This window comes from Gobius niger (assembly GCF_951799975.1).
Source record: "Gobius niger genome assembly, chromosome: 2".
NCBI classification, from domain to species: Eukaryota; Metazoa; Chordata; class Actinopteri; order Gobiiformes; family Gobiidae; genus Gobius; species Gobius niger.
The window spans coordinates 42,233,405-42,255,886 of NC_136853.1; the positions used below are offsets into that span (position 1 = coordinate 42,233,405).

At 39.6% G+C, this 22,482-nt stretch overlaps 1 protein-coding gene across 1 annotated transcript in view; it reads right to left on the reverse strand.

The window, feature by feature from the left end:
• Nucleotides 1–22,263, reverse strand: part of plxnc1 (plexin C1) — a 41,932-nt gene extending 19,669 nt beyond the window's left edge. The window contains exons 1-19 of the mRNA XM_079551456.1: nucleotides 21,073–22,263; nucleotides 17,548–17,682; nucleotides 17,370–17,470; nucleotides 17,190–17,298; nucleotides 14,970–15,120; nucleotides 14,738–14,831; nucleotides 14,581–14,662; nucleotides 12,824–12,865; nucleotides 11,915–12,048; nucleotides 10,602–10,781; nucleotides 7,189–7,294; nucleotides 6,951–7,118; nucleotides 3,582–3,749; nucleotides 3,304–3,400; nucleotides 3,134–3,235; nucleotides 2,383–2,486; nucleotides 2,266–2,307; nucleotides 2,062–2,186; nucleotides 96–294 (exon numbers count right to left, since the gene is read on the reverse strand). Of these exons, the coding sequence (XP_079407582.1) occupies nucleotides 96–294; nucleotides 2,062–2,186; nucleotides 2,266–2,307; nucleotides 2,383–2,486; nucleotides 3,134–3,235; nucleotides 3,304–3,400; nucleotides 3,582–3,749; nucleotides 6,951–7,118; nucleotides 7,189–7,294; nucleotides 10,602–10,781; nucleotides 11,915–12,048; nucleotides 12,824–12,865; nucleotides 14,581–14,662; nucleotides 14,738–14,831; nucleotides 14,970–15,120; nucleotides 17,190–17,298; nucleotides 17,370–17,470; nucleotides 17,548–17,682; nucleotides 21,073–22,209 (3,276 nt within the window). The 5' untranslated portion in view covers nucleotides 22,210–22,263. The remainder of the gene's footprint in view (nucleotides 1–95; nucleotides 295–2,061; nucleotides 2,187–2,265; nucleotides 2,308–2,382; nucleotides 2,487–3,133; nucleotides 3,236–3,303; nucleotides 3,401–3,581; nucleotides 3,750–6,950; nucleotides 7,119–7,188; nucleotides 7,295–10,601; nucleotides 10,782–11,914; nucleotides 12,049–12,823; nucleotides 12,866–14,580; nucleotides 14,663–14,737; nucleotides 14,832–14,969; nucleotides 15,121–17,189; nucleotides 17,299–17,369; nucleotides 17,471–17,547; nucleotides 17,683–21,072) is intronic.
• Between the last annotated feature and the right edge of the window lie 219 nt (nucleotides 22,264–22,482).

A 22,482-nucleotide genomic window follows, 5' to 3' on the forward strand; every position in this document is an offset into this window, starting at 1 on the left:
AGGAAAACGACACAAAAGGAAAAGTACTGGACCAGCAAACCAACAAGAACACTGGTCACCAAAAAAGTATAATAAGTAAAATGCTTTGAACTGACCCTGAGGAAGCCGTAGAGACAGATGGACATCCAGTTGGTGAGCAGTTTCTCCACAGTGGACTCCGTTCGTCTCAATAACAGTTTGAGCTGAGAGTGTCCGCTTTTTTGCATCAGGTCCTTCAATAAAACCTCCATCACTTCAGTCAGATAAGTCAGGTCACCGTGGAGCGCGACGGTCAACAGGGAGGCTAACGTACACCTGCCACAACAAGGAAGAAAAGGAGCGTGACTCTAACCGACAATCACCTTGCTCTGTAGTTGTAACAAATGATTATAAATGGCAGAAACTGTTGTGGAATAATCAAACTTTGTAAATCATTTGCTACTGGCAAACATGCTCATCTGCACATGGGAGAAAGTTTGACCACAAACTGGATCATGGAAATTTTGAAGAAGGCGCCGTCAGGACCTTCAAATAGATACAGACGGCATCTCGTCATAGAAGGGGGCGTGGCTTCGCCGAGGGGGAAAATAGAATCTTTAGAGAAACACAATTTTCCCTCTTTTTATCCATTTTCTGGTGGAATATGAACTTATTTATCACACATAAATAAAGTCAAGTGTAATTCGGATATTTTCTCACAGCAGATTGTTCAGTAGAAGTGAAAAAATGGCAGTTGTAGCAAGCGCTAGCTAACCGTTAGCATTAGCTCGATGCTAACATGTAGCATCAAGTTAGCATTCTCCGTTATTCATGTATTTATGGGCTGTTGAACCACTTTGCTCCTCTCCATGTCTTTGTATCATTAGTAGAAAACCATATTCATAATTCAGCATTTGTTACAGTAGTTTTTCAATAATTAGAGAAAATATAATTTTTTTCTAAATTGTTGAAAATTGTCCCCCTTAACTGTTTTAAAAAATGACCATATATAGGCGATTCCAGAGATCTGTATCTATACAGTAGCGCGGTAAGTGCAAAAGAGTGAGATGGATTAAAAACTATATGCCGGATCTGGAGCCAGAACTCCCCTGAAAAAGAGATTCTAGAATCTCAGTGGGATGACACCTTGTTTTAATATATACTCTCAATTAAGTGTTATTTCTTTTTTCTCCAATTCCTCAGAACAGTCATGCTAGGAAGCCTTTAGTGGGACTGTTAAAACCGCCAGAGGGATGTAGTACATCTCTATGGAAGATGGTGTTTCTCACAATCAATAAAGTAAGATATGTTCTTACCTGAGCTTAGACGAGTTAATGCGTTAAAGAAATAGGCCACCATTTTTACATACTGACATATGTTCTTACCTTAGCTGGAGTAGTTTGAAATCCGCGCAGTAATCTTCACTTTACTGCGCAGTAATCTTCACTTTACTGTGCGGATTTCGAACTACTTCTGGTATTATTACGCCTTACAATATAGTTCCCCCTTTTATCCGCTTAGAAAATCCACATTGTTTAATTTTGTGTAATTATACGTTGTAGTGGAACACTTCACGTAACCATATTAAAATAGGGAAAACGTGGAAGAGCTTGGTAGCTTCTATCTTGACCTGTTTTGGAGCTATAGTGGAGAGAGGGAGAGAGGCTAAATGCTAGCGCCGTCTGCGCTGTGTTTACGTGACTGAAGGCACGGGTGAAGATCAGACAGGTCCTAAAGAACTCGTCAAAGCTGAGGTAAGAACATATCTCAGTATGTAAAAACGGTGGCCTATTCCTTTAAGGCTTATTCATACTTCACAAGATGCAAGAACTTCTTGTTCTTGCACCCTGAGCTGCAAGAACAAAAGTCATTTTTGCCTTGTAGCCATGGATAATTTTGTAACTGACGACAGTTCCATGGCGACAAGGCAAAAGTGCCTTAATTTTGTTCTCGCATCTTGTGAATTTTTTTATTTTTTTGCATCTAGTGAAGTGTGAATCAGCCTTTACACATCAACTCGTCTAAGCTCTGGTAAGAACATATCTCAGTATGGAAAAAACGGTAGCCTGTTCCTAAAATCGAGTGAAAAAGTTTTTTTTTTACTTGTCTTTGATGGAGAAATTTCTCTGCTCCTCTAAAACGTGGACCATGGAGGTGAGGAACAGCTGATCTCGAAGCAGTCTGGACAAGCTCTGACAGCACTCATCAAGCTGGACCATTACCTCGTCCTGAGAAAATCCACAAACTGCAAATTACTGACGACGAAACACTGTGAAATGATCGACCGAAGGATGAAAGTAACCTTACTTGACCGATGTCTTTAACACAAGCCTTCATCAGGGCTTCACTCTAATAAAAAAGGGATGAGATTGTTTTATTTAACAGCCATTTATATTCGTGGTTATGATTGTAGACGGACTGTACCTCAGGGAAAAAGATTCTTGCCGCAAAGTGCTTGTAGTCGAGGAAAGGTATGGTGCCAACATTTTCCAGAAGCTCTGCATCTTCAGTCTGCAACTCAATGAAACCTAAGATAGAAACATGGAAAAGTGCTTAAGCTCTTCACTCCCGCCTGAACCGAGAGGATCTTTTTCCTCACGTCATCAGATTTTTTTTTCCCATAATTTTTTTGTTGGGTATTCAACTCATTTTTGTAACTTTTTTGTCTTTTTTTGGTCATTTTTTCATCATTTTTTTGTCATTTTTTGGTCATTTTTTCATATATTTTTTTGTATATATTTTTTTTCATATACTTTTTGGTAATTTTTTGTCAAATTTTTATCACATTTTTGTCATTTTTTTGTCACATTTTGTCACATTTTTGCCTTTTTTGTCATTTTTTGGGTCATTTTTGTCAATTTTTTGTCAATTTCATGTGACATTTTTGCCACTTTTTCATCAATTTTTCGTCACTTTTTGTCAATGTTTTCTCGCTTTTTTGTCACATTTCCATCTTTGTTTTCGTCTCAGTTTTGTTGCCATTTTCACAGCTATTTTTCCAGAAGGTTTTGGACTGGGCTAAAGCCAAACTGGAGAAAATGTGCTCGGTTCAGGTGGGAGGTAAGGGGTTAAACATGTTAAACCAATGCTGCTAAAACCACACATTAGTGCACAATCTGTGTCCCTGCTAATTAAGCTCAGTAAGTAAATACATATTTTCAATAACATTACTCACCTTGTCTGATGTCATTCCTGATGTCCATTTCCAAGTTTTCAATCAAACGGTTCATCTGTGTGGTCAGCTGTTTCTGATTTTTCTTGTAGACTACCAGCACCACTGTGAAATATCAAATACACACTCACTATCAGCCTATCAGCATGAGGGATTTTGCCTTTGGTTCATACCTATAATGATGCACGGTATGAGCAGTAGCACCAGCAAAATCAGCAACAAATATGACGACTTAGGCTCCAAAATGACTGTGGTGGCCCCAACCTGTATCTGCACAAAACGTGGTTGATGTTTTACAATAGCCGTCAATAGCATGTCTGATGTGATAATGTAATATGTCACTTTCCCAGAACCCGGTGCCACAATCACAAAAAGTTAGTAAAGTCTGGCTTTATCTGATTGTGCTCGAGGCTCTTCCACATAATAAAGATGCCACCGTTTGAGTCTTTACCTTCAGGTGTTGAAAGTCGGCGCTAAGAGTGTCCCTGATCTCACAGGTGTAGAAGTCCGTGTCGTTGTTGGACTCTATGGTCTCCATGACACAGGGGTACTCCATTCCTTCGCTGACCGCCCACACAGTCAGCTCCTCTGGCCTTATGTCCAGTTTGTCTGCCTTTTTCTGAAAGAACAGCAGACACAGAAGATGTGTTTTTGGAAGCTGAGTAAACAGGAGCATCCAGAGTAACCAGACACAGGGACAACATGGAAACTCCAAACAGACAGACCCCAAAAAAAAATTCACCCCACAAAAAAAGGCAATAAGGCTCATCACATTCTCAACCAACCCCTTTCCCTATTCATAAACCTGCAAACATTGAAATTCTATGATTTAGTAGATTTGTATACAATAAAAATGATGTTCAAAGTAAAAAATAAACTTGTGTCACAAGCACTACAAAATATGTTCACCATCAGACAGAGCCGGGATGAGCTCAGAAGAGATGTTTGTAAAGAAAACATTTCAAACAAACACCATGAGATTTTGTATTTCCATTAAAGGGGTCGATCTCTGGAACGACTGTACAGAGGATCTCAAATTATGTCCCTCTCTCTTCCACCTAAAGAGTACAATAATACAACAATAATAATAATAATAAAATAAAATCCTTTTGAATGTCTGATGTTATGTTAGAAAGTTTAACAAAAACACGTGCTGTAAGTTAAAAAAAAAACTAAAAAAAACAAGGGTAGGCAAAATAAGCATTAGCTTCAGCCTATACCTTTTCGGTCATTTTGTATGTTATGTTATGAAGAAGTATACTTAACGGAATGTAAATCTTTTTTTTTTTATAATTTTGACTGAATAAACTGAACTGAATTTAACCCCACCCGGCTCAGAAATCAAGAGCTTGTCGCTGTGTGGAAACTGACTTTTTGAAGGAACTGGAATCCTGATTTTGATTCCTGACCCATTGAATTTCTATAGGTTTGCGAGATGATAGTGAGACACAAGGCACATTGAGTTGCCTTGTGTACGAAATGTGTGGAGACCAGGGCTATTTGTCACACTTTTTTTCTAGAGTTCGCTGCTCATCAACAGAAAATCCCACAAGAGTCAGACCTGCATTAAATGAAAGCTTGAACCAGAGCCGTGGGAAGATATTTTAGTTAAGGGGTGTTGAGGGACAAAATTTACCCCCAAAATACTTTTTCTGTGCATAAATCCTATTTATTAACCTCTTAACTCCCGCCTGAACCGAGAGCATTTTCTCCAGTTCAGCTTTACCCAAATCCTGTAGGCCAGTGTAACACCTCATTTGAAAGCTAAGATCTACAAAACTAAATTGATCTTTTTCCTCACATCATCAGATTTTTTTTTCATCACTTTTTTTGTTGGGCAGTCGTCTCATTTTTGTCAAATTTCCGGGACTTTTTTGTCACTTTTTCGGCCATTTTTTTGTTTTTTTTTGTAATTTTTTTGTCACTTTTTCGTCAAATTATTCGCATTTTTTGTCAAATTCTTATCACTTTTTCGTCCATTTTTTCCTAAATTTTTCGTCAAATTTTTGTCAATTTTTAGTACATTTTTTGTCACTTTTTCGTCAATGTTTTCTCACTTTTTTCACATTTTCATCCTTGTTTTCGTCTCAGTTTTGTTGCTATTTTTACACCTTTTTTCCAGAAGCTTTTGGATTGGGGTAAAGCTGGAGAAAATGTGCTCGGTTCAGGTGGGAGTTAAGGGGTTAATATTGCCTGCCGTTCACAAACTATTCACCAGGGGGTGCTGCAGCGCCCTCAGCACCCTGGGTTCCCACGGCCTTGGCTTGAACCTTTGACTGGAAGGAGACCTCGCTCTCTTTTTTCTATCATATTGCAATAAATAGTTACTAACCGTCAAACACATCAAAATCGACTGTGACAACTTGCCCCATGTGCAGGGCAAGTTGTCACAAGGCGTGGGGTTGATTGTCACTTTTATTTTTACTGGAGGTTTTTGATGTTAAATTGATTTGATTTGATAAACTGATAAACCTTTGTAGCTTTTTGAGATAAAAGGACAAAATATGTTTTAAAACAGTTGCTATGCAATGCCAGGTATGTTCATGACACTCGTTTGAACTTTTGATTTTCTTTCACAAAATGCTCTATGAGGTGTAAAATGTACAAATTCACTAAAACGACCCAAACATACGGCCTCTAGAAAAGCTAATGTTAAAATAAAGTGATCAGAAAAACATATTAGAGACAAAAGAATGAAATGTCCCACCATGTTATACCCCATGTGACAAATAACCCCTCAGTTTTTGTGACAAACAACCTAGAGTGTCCACTTTACGAACAGTGTAAGCTAGCTGATGAACGGCTTTAGCATGTTAGCTCTAAAACGGCTCAATCAAAGCTAACATCTCCGTCTTTCAGATCAGTGTTTTTTGTTTATGGCACTAACTAAAGGAAAACTCTCATTACAGAAATAACCCTGACATTAAAGTTTGGGACAAAAGCCTAAAAAAAATTCAAATGTGCCCCTGTCCTCATGTCTTCAGTGCAAATGAGAAAATTATCATTGGAAGAGAAGAGGAACACCAATACACATATTATATATCAGTACCAGCGTACAGCGCCCTCTAGTGTGGCTATAAAAAGCAATGTGACAAATTACCCCGAATGACAAATAGCCCCAGTCTCTCTTATAAATAAATATGCCTTGCCTTGCCTTAATTTATTAGTTTATTTGACAGGGACAATGTACAAAATACATGAATAATATATAAATAGAATATGAATTGTACCAGCTTAAGCTAAATAAATACTGAGTGACAAAATGATGAAACTGGGTGTGGAATTTTTCACCAGAGGTCACACAAGATGGACAAGATAAATAGCTAAATATTTGACTTAAAGCCAAAGTCTAGCAGTTATTAAAATAGAAAATAAATATAACTAAATAAAACTAAAGAAAGGGTGATTGTTTTATAATGCAATTTAGTGTGGATTGTGTCAATATCTGAACTTTTATTAGGAAGCTCCATGAACAAATGTAGCTGAAGTCTACACAGTACATCCTATGCAACTGAAATGGAAAACTGCAAAAGGTTATTTTCTTGCCAGATATGACATAAGGTCCGTCACATTAATCAAAGAGCCATGAAATAACTAGAAATAGATACAAAAAAAAACTGTATTAAGGAAATAAGTATTGTTACCATTTGATTATTGCAATGGGTTCGAAGGGCCAGTCACAAGATGGCCGCCAGGATTGCCATTCGTTCCAGATTATGATAACTATGGCCATGTCTAGAGTTTTATTAAAGATCTTTGAGTGCTATGCTCCATGTCACTGCGTGGTCCACATTTATTCATTTCAATAAGCGTGTCCTACCTGTATGGTGATGCTGGCGTCGCCCCCTGTCTTTATGGAGGTGTAACTGGTAAACACGGGGTCTGGGAGGTATGTGAGGTTCCAGCAGTTTAGGGTTTGATTGGCCACTTTCAGAAACACTATGCTGGAGAGAGGTTTCTCAGCAGCAGGAGTGGTGTACGTTAAACTCTGTTTGAAACATGACAGTCATCAAAACACAAGTTTGTTTGAAGGAGCGTGATTTCTTTGACGCACCGACCTGGAGGTTGAGCAGCGTAACGTGGGCTGTCAGAGGAGAGTGGCTGTGGACGACCGCATCTACAAGATTCATGTGGGATCCAAACAGAGTGACAGTTCTCCCTCCACTAAGACGATAAAAGGAGAAACAATGGAGTATTACAGATGTGCTAAGAGCTACTTATCTTGAGCTGAAATTAAGTATTTTTTTCTATGTTTATAAAGATGAATCTGATGATTTTTTTGAAATATGTATTTTTAAAAACATTTTTCAAATTCAATTCTTATTATTTTTTACTTTTCATTTGTTATTGCAAGGTAATCAATGTAGAGACATCATAAATAAAGAAGTAAATAAAAATCATGGCGACGTGTAAACAAGCAGCAACCTCCCTCTCTCTTGGTACAGCTGCCCTTTGTGCTTTTTTCTGCTGACTGCATTAATTTTGTAGTTTACTGGATGCTTTTGTACGTCGTCTTTGCTGTGTTCGGTTCGGTGGATAGTCTCCATAATGATCCTCAAGAAAGCAGCTTTTTAAAAGTAAACAAATAGCTAGCTTATAGATACAGACGGCATCTCGTCATAGAAGGGGGCGTGGCTTCGCCGCGGGGGAAAATAGAATCTTTAGAGAAATACAATTTTCCACTCTTTTTAGCCATTTGCTGGAGGAATATGAACTTATTTATGACATAAATAAAGTCAACGGTAAATCGGGCCCATATGAATATATTCTCACAGCAGATTGTTCAGTAGAAGTGAAAAAACGGCAGTTGTAGCTGTATCTATAGATATCTATAGATATCTATAGATATCTATAGATATCTATAGATACAGACGGAAATAATTATTATTCAAAAGCTACTTAAACAAATGCTGAATTATGAATGTAGTTTTCTACTAAATCAAGATACAAAGACATGGAGAGAAGCAAAGTGGTTCAACAGCCCATAAATACATAAATAACGGAGAATGCATCGGGCTAATGCAAACGGCTAGCTAGCACTAGCTACAACTGCTGTTTTTTCACTTCTACTGATCAATCTGCTTTGAGAAAATATCCAAATGGGCCCGATTTACACTTGACTTTATTGATGCGTGGTAAATAAGTTCATATTCCATCAGAAAATGGCTGAAAAGAGTGAAAAATTGTGTTTCTCTAAAGATTCTGTTTTCCCCCTCGGCGAAGCCACGCCCCTTCTATGACGAGATGCCGTCTGTGTCTATGAGCTAAAGCCATTTTATTTGAGACCGACAAATTTCAAGGCGTTGTAGCCGTTTTCAACTTTAATGCTTTATGCAGAGTAAAATAAAACATTTGCAAACCTATGCTAGATTATATATAGCGAAAAAGTCCATATTGTGAGCAGCACACGCAACACTGTGTTCCCAGAAACTCAGTTACACAAAGCAGAAATAACGCAGCATAAGAACTTCCTCTCTCACCCCTTAACGTTGTGTTGAGTGATTGTGTTATGTGGTTTTTTTGACTTAACGTGTCACTTCTCACTAATGGACATAAGTGGTCTGTTGTTCAGCACTTTACCGTGATCTGAATCAGGACGGCTGTGATGAAACCAAGACAGAAGTGACTTTTTTTTTAGTTGCTCGATTTCAAAAAGGGAAGTCATCTTGTGGTGAAAGACTATACATTTAGGGAAGTTTCAGCCGTCCACCCTACTTTTCCTCTGTATGCGACTGTGTGTGTGTTTGTTTAATTATTATGTAAACAGCTGCATTCACTTCACCTCTTGACTGCCACCTGAAATGAACATATTTGACTTCTTAAATGGGGGGTATTATGCAAAATCGACTTTTTCAAGCTTTACATCATGTTATGTCATTCCCTCATTAAAAACATGGCTGAAGTGTTGCCTTGGCACATTCACATATTTATGAGTAATCTGTAAAAACTCTGATGGCAGCCATTTTAGGGATAGGTTTGCCTGAGTCCTCCTAGGAACGCCCCCACCTCCTGGAGACGCCTCCGAGCTTTTGTCACCAGCCGAGTATCCAACCACTGCTCCTCAGCAGAACCCCCTCCCCACTGATGCCACAGACAGCGTGTGGAGGGGGCGTGTCGGAAAGGGTCAAAGGTTCTTAAAGAGACAGAGGCCTATTTCAAGACATTCACTACAGCCATTTTGAGAGAGACATTTTATACAAGGCAGTTATTTTAATTTACTGCATTTACAGACCAACAGAAGGTTTGGTCATCATCGTAGTGTGATATAGACTGGTGCTATGTGATTCAAAAAAGCACAATACCCCCTCTTTAAAGTTTCTGGAAAATAAGTGCCAAAATAGCGATGAAAACTAAACGTAAATGAGGATGAAAACGCTGCAAAAAAATGCGACAAAAACATAACAAAAAAAACGGGAAAAATGTGGTGATTAGAAAAAAATGCAACAAAAAAGCGGCACAAAAATAACAAACACATGACAGAAAAGCAACAAAAACAATGGAAAAAAGCAACAGAAACGCAACCAAAAGAGACAAAAACATTTCAGAACGCAACAAAAACATGACAAAAACATGACAAAAAAGCGGGAAGAAAATGCAACAAAAAAGGGGGAAAAAGTAACAAATACATGACAAAAATGTGACAAAAACATGACAAAAAAGCAACACAATAGCAACCAAAAGTGACAAAAACACTTTAGAACAATTTAAAAAAAGCAACCAAAATATGACAAAAAAGCGGGAAAAATGCGACAAAAAAGGGGAAAAAAGTAAGAAACACATGACAAAAATGTGACAAAAATGTGACAAAAATGTGACAAAAATGTAACAAAAACATGACAAAAAAGCAACAGAAACGCAACCAAAAGAGACAAAAACACTTTAGAACAGTTACAAAAAAACGCAACAAAAACATGACAAAAAAGCGGGAAGAAAATGCAACAAAAAAGCGACAAAAAAGTAACAAACACATGACAAAAAAGCAACACAAAAGCAACCAAAAGGGACAAAACACTTTAGAACAGTTAAAAAAAAAAAACCAAAATATGACAAAAAAAGCGGGAAAAATGCAACAAAGAAGTGATTAGAAAAAAACGCAACAAAAAAGCGGCACAAAAATAACAAACACATGACAAAAATGTGACAAAAAGTGGTAAAAATGGAACAAAAACATGACAAAAAAGCAACAGAAACGCAACCAAAAGTGACAAAAACACTTTAGAACTGCTGCAAAAAAAAATGCAACAAAAACATGACAAAAAAAAGTGGGAAAAATGCAACAAAGAAGTGACAGTTACAAAAGAAAACATGACAAAAAAGTGACACCGTGGTCTGAGGAGAAAATGTGCGGGAGTTCGAGATTAATATTTGATACTTTTCAGTTTTGCACATTTAAGCATAAATCACACAGGCCCGATGATCAAAACTCTCTGATTTCTTACTTCCTCACGCCTCATGTGTCTCAGGATCCTACCTGAGCCACGTGCGGCTGGGTTTGACGTCGGCGCAGGACGGTAAGGAGCGATAGGTGATTTTGGCGTTGCCGTGGCAGCTGTTGTCAGGGAGAACCGCACACACCTGGACCACGCCTTTGTTGTCTGCGCTCGGGATGTGGAAAGTCAGACTCACTTCAGTGACATTCCACACGGGAGACCTGAGCGGGAAAGAGTGGTTTACACATAGGCCACGTCACGAATTTTTTGGCACTTTTCAACTACTTTTAGACCAGGGGTGTCAAACTCATTCTATAATAGAGAACATTTGTCCAATAAATGAATAATAATAAGCTGTGATTTGGTCAAAGCGCCAACTTCACTGTAGCTTCATTAATAGCGGCTTACACTTGTATTGCACTTTACAAGTCTGTGTCACAAGTTACTCAAAGTACTACATAGTCATTATTCATTCTCTCCACAATCAGTGGTGATAGGCTGCTATTGAAGCCACAGCCGCCCTGGTGGCAAACTGTTCATTTACCACGTGGCTGTATAATGTTTTTGTTCATATCCTGATCTCTTATTATGTCAGTGCCCTCTGCTGGACACGTGTGGAACTCTTTCCTTTTTTTTCATTTAATGCCTCCTAGTGGCTAGGATAAGAATTCTGGTTATTCTGTAAAAAAAATCACAACTCCGCACAGGAATGGGCAAGAGACATTTTTTTTTTACCTTGGAATTTATGCTCTACAGAGCAGGGGCCGGATTAAATCATCTCACGGGCCAGATCAGGCCCGTTGGCCGTATGTTTCACACCCCTGTTTAAGACACTTTAAACAAATTAACCAACTAAACTAGGGCTGCAACAAACAATTATTTTGGTAAGCGATTAATCTACCGATTATTTTTACGATTAATCGATTAATCGCTTAGCTGGGAATGGTGTATGAAAATGGTATTTTTTTCATTTTTTTGAAAAAAAAAAATGAAAGACAAGTTGATGGAGTTAACTTAAAGTGAGTGTTTTTGGATGCTCTTAGTGCCAATTCTGCTTTATGACTGGATGAGACACCGACAGATATTTATGAAATTTTCAATGTACAAAACACTAAAGACCCTAACTTGAAAACAAAGTAGGTTTCCATCAAAAATAAAAAATGTTCATGTAATTTTTGCTCTTTTTAAGTCTGTGTTTACTAGAAAACGATTAATCAATTACTAAAATAGTTGACAACTATTTCAATAATTGATTAGTTGTTTCAGCCCTAAACTAAACTAACTACTGTAAAACTGAAACAGTAAGGCATGCTCTGTTGTGAGTAAAACCAGGGACATAGTGCTGCGCTCTTACTCTAGTGGACGGCAGTCTGACTCCCCTTGTATCCGGACACGGGTCACGTGGCTGAAGTTGTGGCCTGTCAGCAGAGCGTGGTTTTTGCCATAGAAAGACACCACGTTTGGCTCGACCGAGGAGATATTTGGCTTCTGGTGACACAAACAAACAGGCTTTAACCCATGGACTGTATATACAACCCCGAGCAAATTTTCTTCAGTTCGGTTTTACCCAAATCTAAAAGCGTCTCGACTGGAGCTTACAGCCTATAGGCCGGTGTACGCCTCATTTGAAAGCTAAGGGAAATGTATCTATATAGCAAAGCACAATAAAATAAATCCATAAATACAACTTTATCAACATTCTATATAAAAATGAGTTAAAATACGGTCAATTACCATAGGCAGCAGTAAATAAGTGTGTTTTCAGCCTGGACTTAAACACGGTCAGGCCTGTTTCACGTCCTCACTGAGGCTTTGCTGCATGAACCTGAAACGCAGCCTCACCATGTTTAGTCGTGACTCTGGGAACCACCAGGAGACGCCTCCCTGAGGATCTCACCGCCCGAGGTGGTTCATATGGTTTTAACATATCAACTTACAAAACTGATAGTAACTGTTTTTTGGTAGTGTTTTCATCACTTTTTGTAGTGTTGTCATGTTTTTTTTTTTCACTTTTCTATAATGTTCGCCTTTCCATTGTGTTATTGTTGCTTTTCTGGCCAGTTTTTGTTGGCCAGTTTTTGTTGATCTTTTGCCACTTTTTTTTTTGGGTCACTGTTTTGTTTCTATTTAGAATTTTTTTTCAAGAAGCTTTTAGATTTGGGTAAAGCAAAACTGAAGAAAATGTGCTCGGTTCAGATGGGCGTTAAGAGATTAAATGTGATGAAGGGACAGAAATAAACAGTTGTAAAAATCGAAGGCTTACCTTATAATTCATGTTTGAATCAATCTTTTTGCAATCACTTTCCTGTAAACAGTGATTAATATTAATATGTTACTGTATTAGTGTGAGGACAAAAATAAAAAAAAATCTACAACAATCAAATCTACAACAAAATTCATGGCAACTGTACAAATGTTTTCGAAAAGGAGTCATCTGGACTTTTAACAATCCACTGAACATTTTTTGCACATAATGACTATAGACACAAACGGCATCTCGTCATATTGCTGGGTTGCAGGTTCTAGAATATGATGATGTCATGGGACCCAGGAGCCAGTTTTTCCTATTAACAGCATTACACTTTCACAAGTCGTAGCTAAAAAGAAAATATATTAATTAAAAAAAATATCATTAATATCAGTCACTGGGTCCATGCTCTCTCTGTACAAGGCCAAAAATTTCCTCAAAAACAAAATCATTTTTCCTCTATATAATATTATAGGCCTTTAGAACGCTGTGATGTCACCTGCAACTCGGCAATAAGGGGGCGTGGCTTCACCAAGGGGGAAAATAGAATCTTTTGGAAAACACAATTTTTCACTCTTTTTACCCAATTTTTTGCCGAAATGTGAACTTATTTACCACACATACTGTAAATAAAGTCAACTGTAAATCGGGCCCATGTGGATATTTTCTCACAGCAGATTGTTCAGTGGAAGTGAAAAAATGGCAGTCGTAGCTAGCGATTGGTACTGTACTAGCTAGCTGTCAGCACCATCCGTTTATTATCTGTTATTTATGTATTTATGGGCAGTTGAACCACTTTGCTCCTCTCCATGTCTTTGCATCTTTATTTAGTAGAAAACTATATTCATAATTCAGCGTTTGATAAAGGGATATTTCAGGATTTTTGACATAGGGCCTAATTTCCTAGTTATCCAGAGTGTTGCTGGTATCTGGAGATATTTTTTTTTGTAATTCATACAGTTCATATGTTTGAAGAGTTTCGTGGCGCTAGGCTAGTGCAAGGCTAGCGCATTCTTACAATGTCAGCTAGCCTGCATTAAAAACACTCTGACTCCACAGAGCACCTGAGGCAAATCACCAGACTAACCATATAAATATCTGTGTCGATAGAATAATGTTTGGAATATAACTGACCTTGCATCACATGAATGATCGCATTTTGAGGGACTATTTTCTAGCAGATCACTCCACCGCGTAGCTTATACAAACACGAAGCAGATGCTGCTCAAATATAAGGTATTTTAAATGCAAAATGGTTGAAATTATTCTATCGACACAGACATTTATATCGTTAGTCTGGCGTTATAATTGATTTGCCTCAGGTGCTCTGTGGGGTGCGTAATGCAGGCTAGCTGACATTGTAGAAATGCGCTAGCCTTGCACTAGCCTAGCGCCACGAAACTCTTCAAACATAAGAACTGCATGAATTACAAAAAAAAAGATCTCCAGGTACCAGCAACACTCTGGATAACTAGGAAATGTCCCTTTAAAGTAGTTTTTGAATAATTAGAGAAAGTTTAGATTTTTCTCCAAATCGTTTTCCCCTTAACTGTTTTCAAACACGACCATATATGGGTGATTCCAGAGATGCCGTCTGTATCACAAACGCACAGTAGGAATGTGGTACTATTGTAACCCTTCCGCATCCTCACCGCAGCAGCAAAAACCATCAGTCTCCTCCTCTTCGTGCATTGCTGACCAACCAGAGTAACCCATAAAAGCGATGCAACTACATTCACACCGTGTTAACCACAAGATTAATACATCCATACACTCACATTTGCTGAGGCTTCATTTGCCCAGGAGCAGCGGTCAGAGCTCCATCCGCATCCAGCTGCTATGCACTCCCTACACCTGATGGGGAGCACAGCAAGTATGTTTCTTTCAGCAGACTACATATCGTCACTTTAATCTCAGAGTTGTACATACAGAGTTGGAGACGGCGGTCCTTTAATGTCTGTGCAATTCCTGAGATTCAACTTCTCGGTCAAGATACTCTTCCAAAGTCGCATTTTTACGGTTTCTGCCAACACGAAGAAGACATTTCCTTACACACATCATACTTTCTTTAACAAACTATTCACCTCTCTTCCTTCCAGGACCTCAGCGCCAAAGTTGATCTAACTTTCTTTTACTTTATCAGCATCTCCCTTACACTGACCTTGTGCGGAAAGAGTGGCGTTGTGGGTCACGCATATGCATAGTGGGAAGTGTGGAGGAGGGCTGTGTCCGCACCGAATGGAGAACTGACAGGCGAAGTTGTCCGGTTTGTTGGGCCCCACGCTCACATGTAATTGCACAATAACTGAGACCTGGAAGAGGAAACACAGCGGGTGAGATACTGGCAGGAGGAGGGTTTCAGTCGGTCCTAAACTCCCCCAGAATCCAAGAAACTGCTTGAGAATTCACCCCCCAATTTTTTTGGAGGGTGAATCATCAAGAAATCTCCATCAATACAAGACATTACCCTGTATTTTGAAGATTGGCAATGAAGGAAGACTCTCACTCAAACTTTAAACATTTTGGGTTCAATCCCAGACCAGATGGGGCCTTTTTTGTGTTTAATTTACATGTTCTCCCCATATTTCCTCCAGCTTCCCCTTTCACTGTGTCCAAAAGATTCCCCCTGGAGCCAAGACTCCCCTTGGCAAAAGCGATTCAGTGTGACTGTCCTACAGTTGAACACAAATACTAATGCCCAACATGACCCGAGAGTCAAGACCTTCACCTTCTCATCGTACAATCATTTTCAGTGTGACCCGGGTCATAATTTTAGGTTTTACACAAGAAAGTGCCTCTCGCCCCAAGGGAAGACGGTTGAAAACTAGGTTTAGAGCGAAAACTGGTACATTTACAGTGATGTTGATAAGTGTGATATTGCCCCTGTTCAAACAAACTAACACCATGTTCCTTCTTATGAGGGAAACAGGATGTTCAGCTTGTGGTTTGCTTTTGACACTGACTATTTTGGCAATAGTGTTTGACAATACTGTAGACTATTTATTTAAAGTACATATAGTAAAGCACTAAGGTCTGTGGCTCCCAACCCTCTTCTCTCTAGGGCAGGGGTAGGGCAAGTTTTCTTAACGGAGGGACAATTTTTTTTATTGTAAAAAGACCGAGGGCCGAAGCCGCCAATTTTAGGCCAAAGTAAAGCACTACGCTGGAAAAATGGCCATCTTAAATGAGATAAATGACTTAAAATTGCTTGAATAAAGGTTCTTTATGTTGAATTTGAGTGTTTGGACTAATCTAAGATAAAGATACAAATGCTAATGCCAATGGAACATACATAAAACCCACTTTGAAATCAGACAAATTAACTTTTACTTTTAAAAAGATTTGTTTTTCACTTGAAATTATACAACATAATCTGAATTAAGAGAATAATGACTTGTTCCATTGGTGATGTTTTATCTGATCTAAGACCAGACCAAATCTGCTCATACTTTAGATTGAATCTCTTAATTCAAGTAGGTTTCTGTCATTTCTTCCTTAAAATGATTATTATTTTTCCAGTGCACTTTCTACAAATGCCAGAGTTGTACATGATATGACCTATTTGGGTGTATTAACAGTATTTCTCCCATTTAACCCTAAAAATGTTAAAGTACTTTCTGATTTGTGTCATAATGTTTCTCAAAATCACCTTGAGGGCCTGAAGTTCTGTGCTGGAGGGCCGGATTTGGCCCCCAGACCTGACGTTGCCTACCCCTGCTCTCGGGGATCCCAAATTTACAAGTAGATATATAGTGACCCGACCCGACCACCCTTCCCCGATTGTGACAAACTCCATTGTTTTTTGGAAAACTAATAAAACTGCAAGTCAGAGTTCAAAGTTCTTCCAACCTCGTTTTGGGCCTCTTTCTTCAGAACCTCAAGAGACCCACTTAGAGGCTTTTGGGGTCTCCAAGGTTGGGCGTCACTGAAGTAGACGTGTAACCAATTCTGCCATACAACAAAAAGAGTTTCTGAACCAACTATTAGTCATTTTGTTTTCTCAATAATCCTACTTTACCCTTGTGTACCCTTTGCTTGTGCTCTTCGCTGTCCTGTGGCTGAATTAAGACTCATCCTGTTAATAACTGACACAACAATTCTAAATGTAGTTCTTCCTCTTTCTCAAAAGCTATCACGTTGCACAGGGCTGCGCTGCAAAGTTTAATCTGTTATAGGAAATATCAGTTTCAAAGCAAAATGTGGAAACTCCTTATGTTGTTTTTCACATAAATGAACGGAAAGCAGAGAAACGTAAGCCACTGTCAAAACAAATAAAGCTCATTAGCGCTGACAAAGCTTCTCGAGTGTTTAAAGATAAGCAAAACGTCCAACTACCAAGTACAGATGACGGCTTGAGACACGAGAGTGGTTATTCTTGTACCTGACCGGACGCATTGCTTTCTGTTTTGACTGAAACCATCTTCTCGTGTTGGAAATCTTGAGAAATGGACACCCAGCTTGAGTTTCTGCAGTCACTCTCAAAGGAACAACTATAAGGGACACACAAAATCAGCTGGATTCGAAGCATCTGGACATAACATCACATCACAGCTGGACCGACCTCTGAGAAGAGTCGCACCAAACGCACTGAGGATCTTGTGCAGACCAGCAGTCATGCAGAGTTGTGTGGAGAGAGCACTCTGACACTGGGATCAGCATGATCTACAGTAACAAATATCATCATCATTCAGCAGCTCAGTAGACTTTGGATGAAGGATAACCACTACGCAAGTCTGTACCTGGTTCGTGAAGGCCACATAGACATGTTTACGGTCCTCGCCGCTCACGTGTAGCTTGGGGAAAACGGCCCGGTCATCGTTTGCTCTGTACAGCACTTTTGGACAAGCGGATTGGTAGTTTTTGTCCACAACAAGCTGAAAATTGAAGAATAGCATGAGCATTAAAAACACAAAATGATCCGGTTTTGTACAAAAGAAGAGTTAGTAATGTTCTGCACCGATTTACTGGTGTAATTCGTGTCAAAAGACAAAATAGCCAAATCTCCCAATGGGTATGAATTATTTAAGGCAAGACAGTGCAGGTAAACAGCAATTTAACTTTTTTTTTTAATTGATACATTGATTTTATTAGTGACATACACTATGTTAAAGGAATAGGCCACCGTTTTTATATACTAAGATATGTTCTTACCTCACTTTAGTCGAGTTAATATATCCCCGTCTGGTCATTGTCCGCGCGCTCTGTCACGCAAACGGAGCACATACGCAGCCTCTCCCATATGTGACATAGCTCCGAAAAAGCTCACGATAGAAGCTACCAAGCTCTTCCACGTGTTCCCTATTTAAATAAAGTTACGTGAAGTGTTTTCATGCGAAGTATATTTACACAGAAATGTAACGTGTCGATTTTATAAGCAAATAAAAAGGGGGACTATATTGTGAGGCGTAATGATACGAGGAGTAAAGCGTCCGCGTAGTAACTCCTAAAGACTTCCCCCGCTCACTTCCGTCAATAACCTTTAGGAGTTACTGCGCGGACGTTTTACTCCTCGTATCATTACGCCTCACAATATAGTCCCCCTTTTTATTTGCTTATAAATTCGACACGTTACATTTCTGTGTAAATATACTTCGCATGAAAACACTTCACGTAACTTTATTTAAATAGGGAACACGTGGAAGAGCTTGGTAGCTTCTATCGTGAGCTTTTTCGGAGCTATGTCACATATGGGAGAGGCTGCGTATGTGCTCCGTTTGCGTGACAGAGCGCGCGGACAATGACCAGACGGGGATATATTAACTCGACTAAAGTGAGGTAAGAACATATCTTAGTATATAAAAACGGTGGCCTATTCCTTTAAAGAGGGGGTGTTATGCTTTTTTCAATCACATAGCACCAGTCTATATCACACTACAATGATGAGCAAACCTTCTGTTGGTCTGTAAATGCAGTAAATTAGAATAACTGCCTCGTATAAAATTGCTCTCTCAAAATGGCTGTAGTGAATGTCTTGAAATAGGCCTCTGTCTCTTTAAGAACCTCTGACCCTTTCGGACACGCCCCCTCCACACTCTGTCTGTGGCATCAGTGGGGAGGGGGTTCTGCTGAGGAGCAGTGGTTGGTTACTCGGCTGGTGACGAAAGCTCGGAGGCGTCTCCCGGAGGTGGGGGCATTCCTAGGAGGACTCAGGCAAACCTATCCCTAAAATGGCCGCCATCAGAGTTTTTATAGATTACTCAAAAATACGTGAATGTGCCAAGGCAACACTTCAGGCATGTTTTTAATGAGGGAATGAAATAATAACATGATGTAATGCTTGAAAAAGTCGATTTTAAGAATGATTATGCAAATTGTATTTCAGTGCCATAAAGGTAAAAAAAACTGTTTTGCAATGAAACTCACGGATGGTATTGTGTCATTAACAGTTTAGGGGAGGCCGGATGGACGGCTTATGCACAACTGCAGCCTCTGGAGCATCCTACACCAGGATGTTCGGGAGACTCCAGAGGCACCAGCAGCTTCAAATACCTGTTTGCTGCTTTGTAGCAGCTGTTCTTTTAATCTCCTGTATTTGTCTGGCAGAAACCGTCCTCACATTTATCTGCATGAATGTGTGCTCTTAATCAGCCACAAATCTCTTAACAATACAATGATAATGCTTAATCTTTTGTGAAATATCGAAGGGACTGCGGATGGAAATTAGCCTTGAGCTAAATCCGGCATATTTACAGCACTAGTTGTCTGTTCATCAATATGCACTGTCCCATTCAAATAAATTAATAAATGAAATGAAGGTTTCATACCTAGACCAAGGCATTGCACTGTTCCACATTTTTCCGGTTTCTTTCCCAGATTGCTAGAAAAGGGGGGTCTGCTTAATAATGGTGAACGTCTTTTTTCAGTAGTTTCCTGACAACTAATTATCACAGCAGTCTGAGATTGAAGTCAGTGATTCAAAGAGCCCTGATACAATACCATCCATGAGTTTCATTGGGAAAAAAAAGAGGAAAAAAAAAAATACCTTTGTGGCATTGTCATACAATTTGCTAAATAATTCTTAACATAGTGTAAATATGAGGGGAAAGAAAGTTTTCATACAAAAATAAGGCCTAATGAATAAAAATGCCCAAAATTCCACAGATTTTCGGCAACAAAAGCTGCATCATGGATGGAGCCTGGTTTAAATTTATGGTTTTATTTTGTTGACATATTTTTTTGTTGTTGAAAAAAATCTGTAAAAGATTTTACAGACATTTCGCCTTGTTGTTTTTTCAAAATGCAATAAATCAGGGTAGGAATTAGAAAAAAATCCATCTGAGTCCAAGACTGGAAAGTTTGAAGTCTGTAAAGGCTACTGATGTGGAGATACTGTCGCCACAATGTGAGACAAATGCATTTTGAGAAGATGCCTCTTGAAATTACAATTTTCCTATAAACCTGTGGAGAAACATTTTTGTGTTATTGTCAAAATGATTTTTTTTTTTGGTTTTTGTTTCCAGGCGAAGGTTTATATGTTAAGAGAACAGTTTCTCCCCTTAAGAAATCCTGGATCTAGATTATGTTACAAACTATGATCAAACATATTCTAGTTAACCAACTAACTCGCCAATGTAGTAAGATTGTACGTGCTCTGTTTCTTTAAAGGTGAGAGAAATGTACAGCAAACAATAACAGTATTTTTCTGTATAGATGAGAGATATTTGCCAACTTATTATGAAGCGTCAATTCAGATGAAACAAATGCAACACGAAGCACCCCACAATTGTGTTGTTCATTGTTTGGTTTAAGATGCTCGATAAAAGGGTAAACCAAAAACTGACTGTTCCAACACTGTGGAAATTATCGATTAATTAATCCAAATTTAGCACATGTGCTATGTGACAATGTGCAATAACTTGTACCTATGGGCCACATATTCAATGGAATAATGTGTTTTATTTATAGATAAATATAAGACCCAAACCTTAAACCCTAAGAGTCTTATGTCTTATTAAACTATATCACCAAATTACTTATATTATTCCATTGTTTATGTAACCCATAGGTACAAGTTATTACACATTGTCACATAGCACCTTACATTGTACTAATTTTGACAGGTACATTGTATCAAGGGTAGTGTAAAATAAAGCATAACCGGTTAATTAAAATGTGACTATTTATCATGATGGTCTGGTGAAGGAAAACATCATCACATCTCACCAGTGATAGACCTGTTGAACTTTATACATCACAAAACCTTAAATCAGTGGTTTCATTATTATAGGCTACAAAGGAGATGATGAAACTTTGTGTGGACACACCTTGATGACCTGTCCGTCCTCTGTTCCGATGAAGAAGAGCAGCCAGTCCCGGTGTGTGAGAGCCAGCACTGAGCTCATGCGGCTCTGCTTCAGCAGGGAGCTCCGCGGCCTCCGGGTCCGGGTGTGCAGCTGGACCACGGAGCTGCTCTTGGACGATTTGAAGTGTGGGTCCGTGTCGAGGTTTACACTGGGGTCAGGGCTGATGTCAAACAGCAGCAGCTCAGTGTTTGCGCTTGACCCATCCACACTGAACACGCCGCACCACGCGGGCGGGTTTGTGCCGGTGATTACGGAGGAGGCCAGGAGCTTCCCGTGTGCGTCCGACGCACCGGTGCTGAGGATGACGCCCCGCAGAGACCTCAGGGTACTGACCTTACGCTTACTTGATTTGGCTTGATGCTCAGCATCAAACCAAATGAGGCGTATCGTGTTCCCCGAGGGTGAACGCACATTGGAGAACAGGTAAATGATTGACTTCACCTGGAAACCGTCCACGAAGCCCACCTTGCTGTTGTCCCTGCTGTTGAAGTGTTCCTCTGTGTTGAAGGCTAAGATGCCTCCACTCTGATTGTCTTCGGTGTTGAATAGATTAAGAATTCCCTCTTTGATCTCGCAGGGACTATTGGGCGCAGGGCTCTCTGTGGCCGCGAAGATGTATTTTTCTTCTTTTCCACCTATGACCTCAGTCACAAGAAAGGCCACTGATGCACTGTGGTGGATGATGGAACCCAAGATAATACTCTCCACGTGCACGACTGTAGACACGTCCTGCAGCGACAGAATCTCGCAGTGACCGCAGTCGCTGACCAAAACGCCACACAGAATCAGGGTGTTGTTGGAGATGAAAGGCAGCAGCACGTTAACGGTGAGAGTGCTGTTCCAGGCGACTCCAACAGGGTCACGATGAAACTTCTGCCTTGTGTTGGAGAGCGCGCCTCTCAGGGACACGCGCCGCTTCAGACCGAGGTCTGAGTGCAGTTGGTACAGGCTCTGCCCCGTAGAAACAAAAACCGCGTCACGGCTCACAGCCAAGTGTCGGATATGTCCGTCCATAGTCACGGCTGACCCCGCCACTCTGTGAGCCGCTGTGGACCACAGAGCGCACAGAGCGCACAGCGCGCACAGCAGCAGCAGCATCCTCCTCTGCTCCACCTCTACATGGCACTGCGCTGTCAGCCAGACGCGCGCTGCGTAAACATGCTCGGAGCGTGTGTGAAAGAGGAAGAGGCAGATACTCTGCACATGACGGCTATTTCTTAGTTACACTGCAGCATTTTTACTTCTGTTTCAATATGTAACCTATAGGCTACTCTTGACAAAAAGCTTTAGGCCTATGGCGAAGCTTCAAGACGAATCAAAGTTTTATTGAGTAGTATAAGATAGCTATAATATTTATTTAAAGTTGTTATA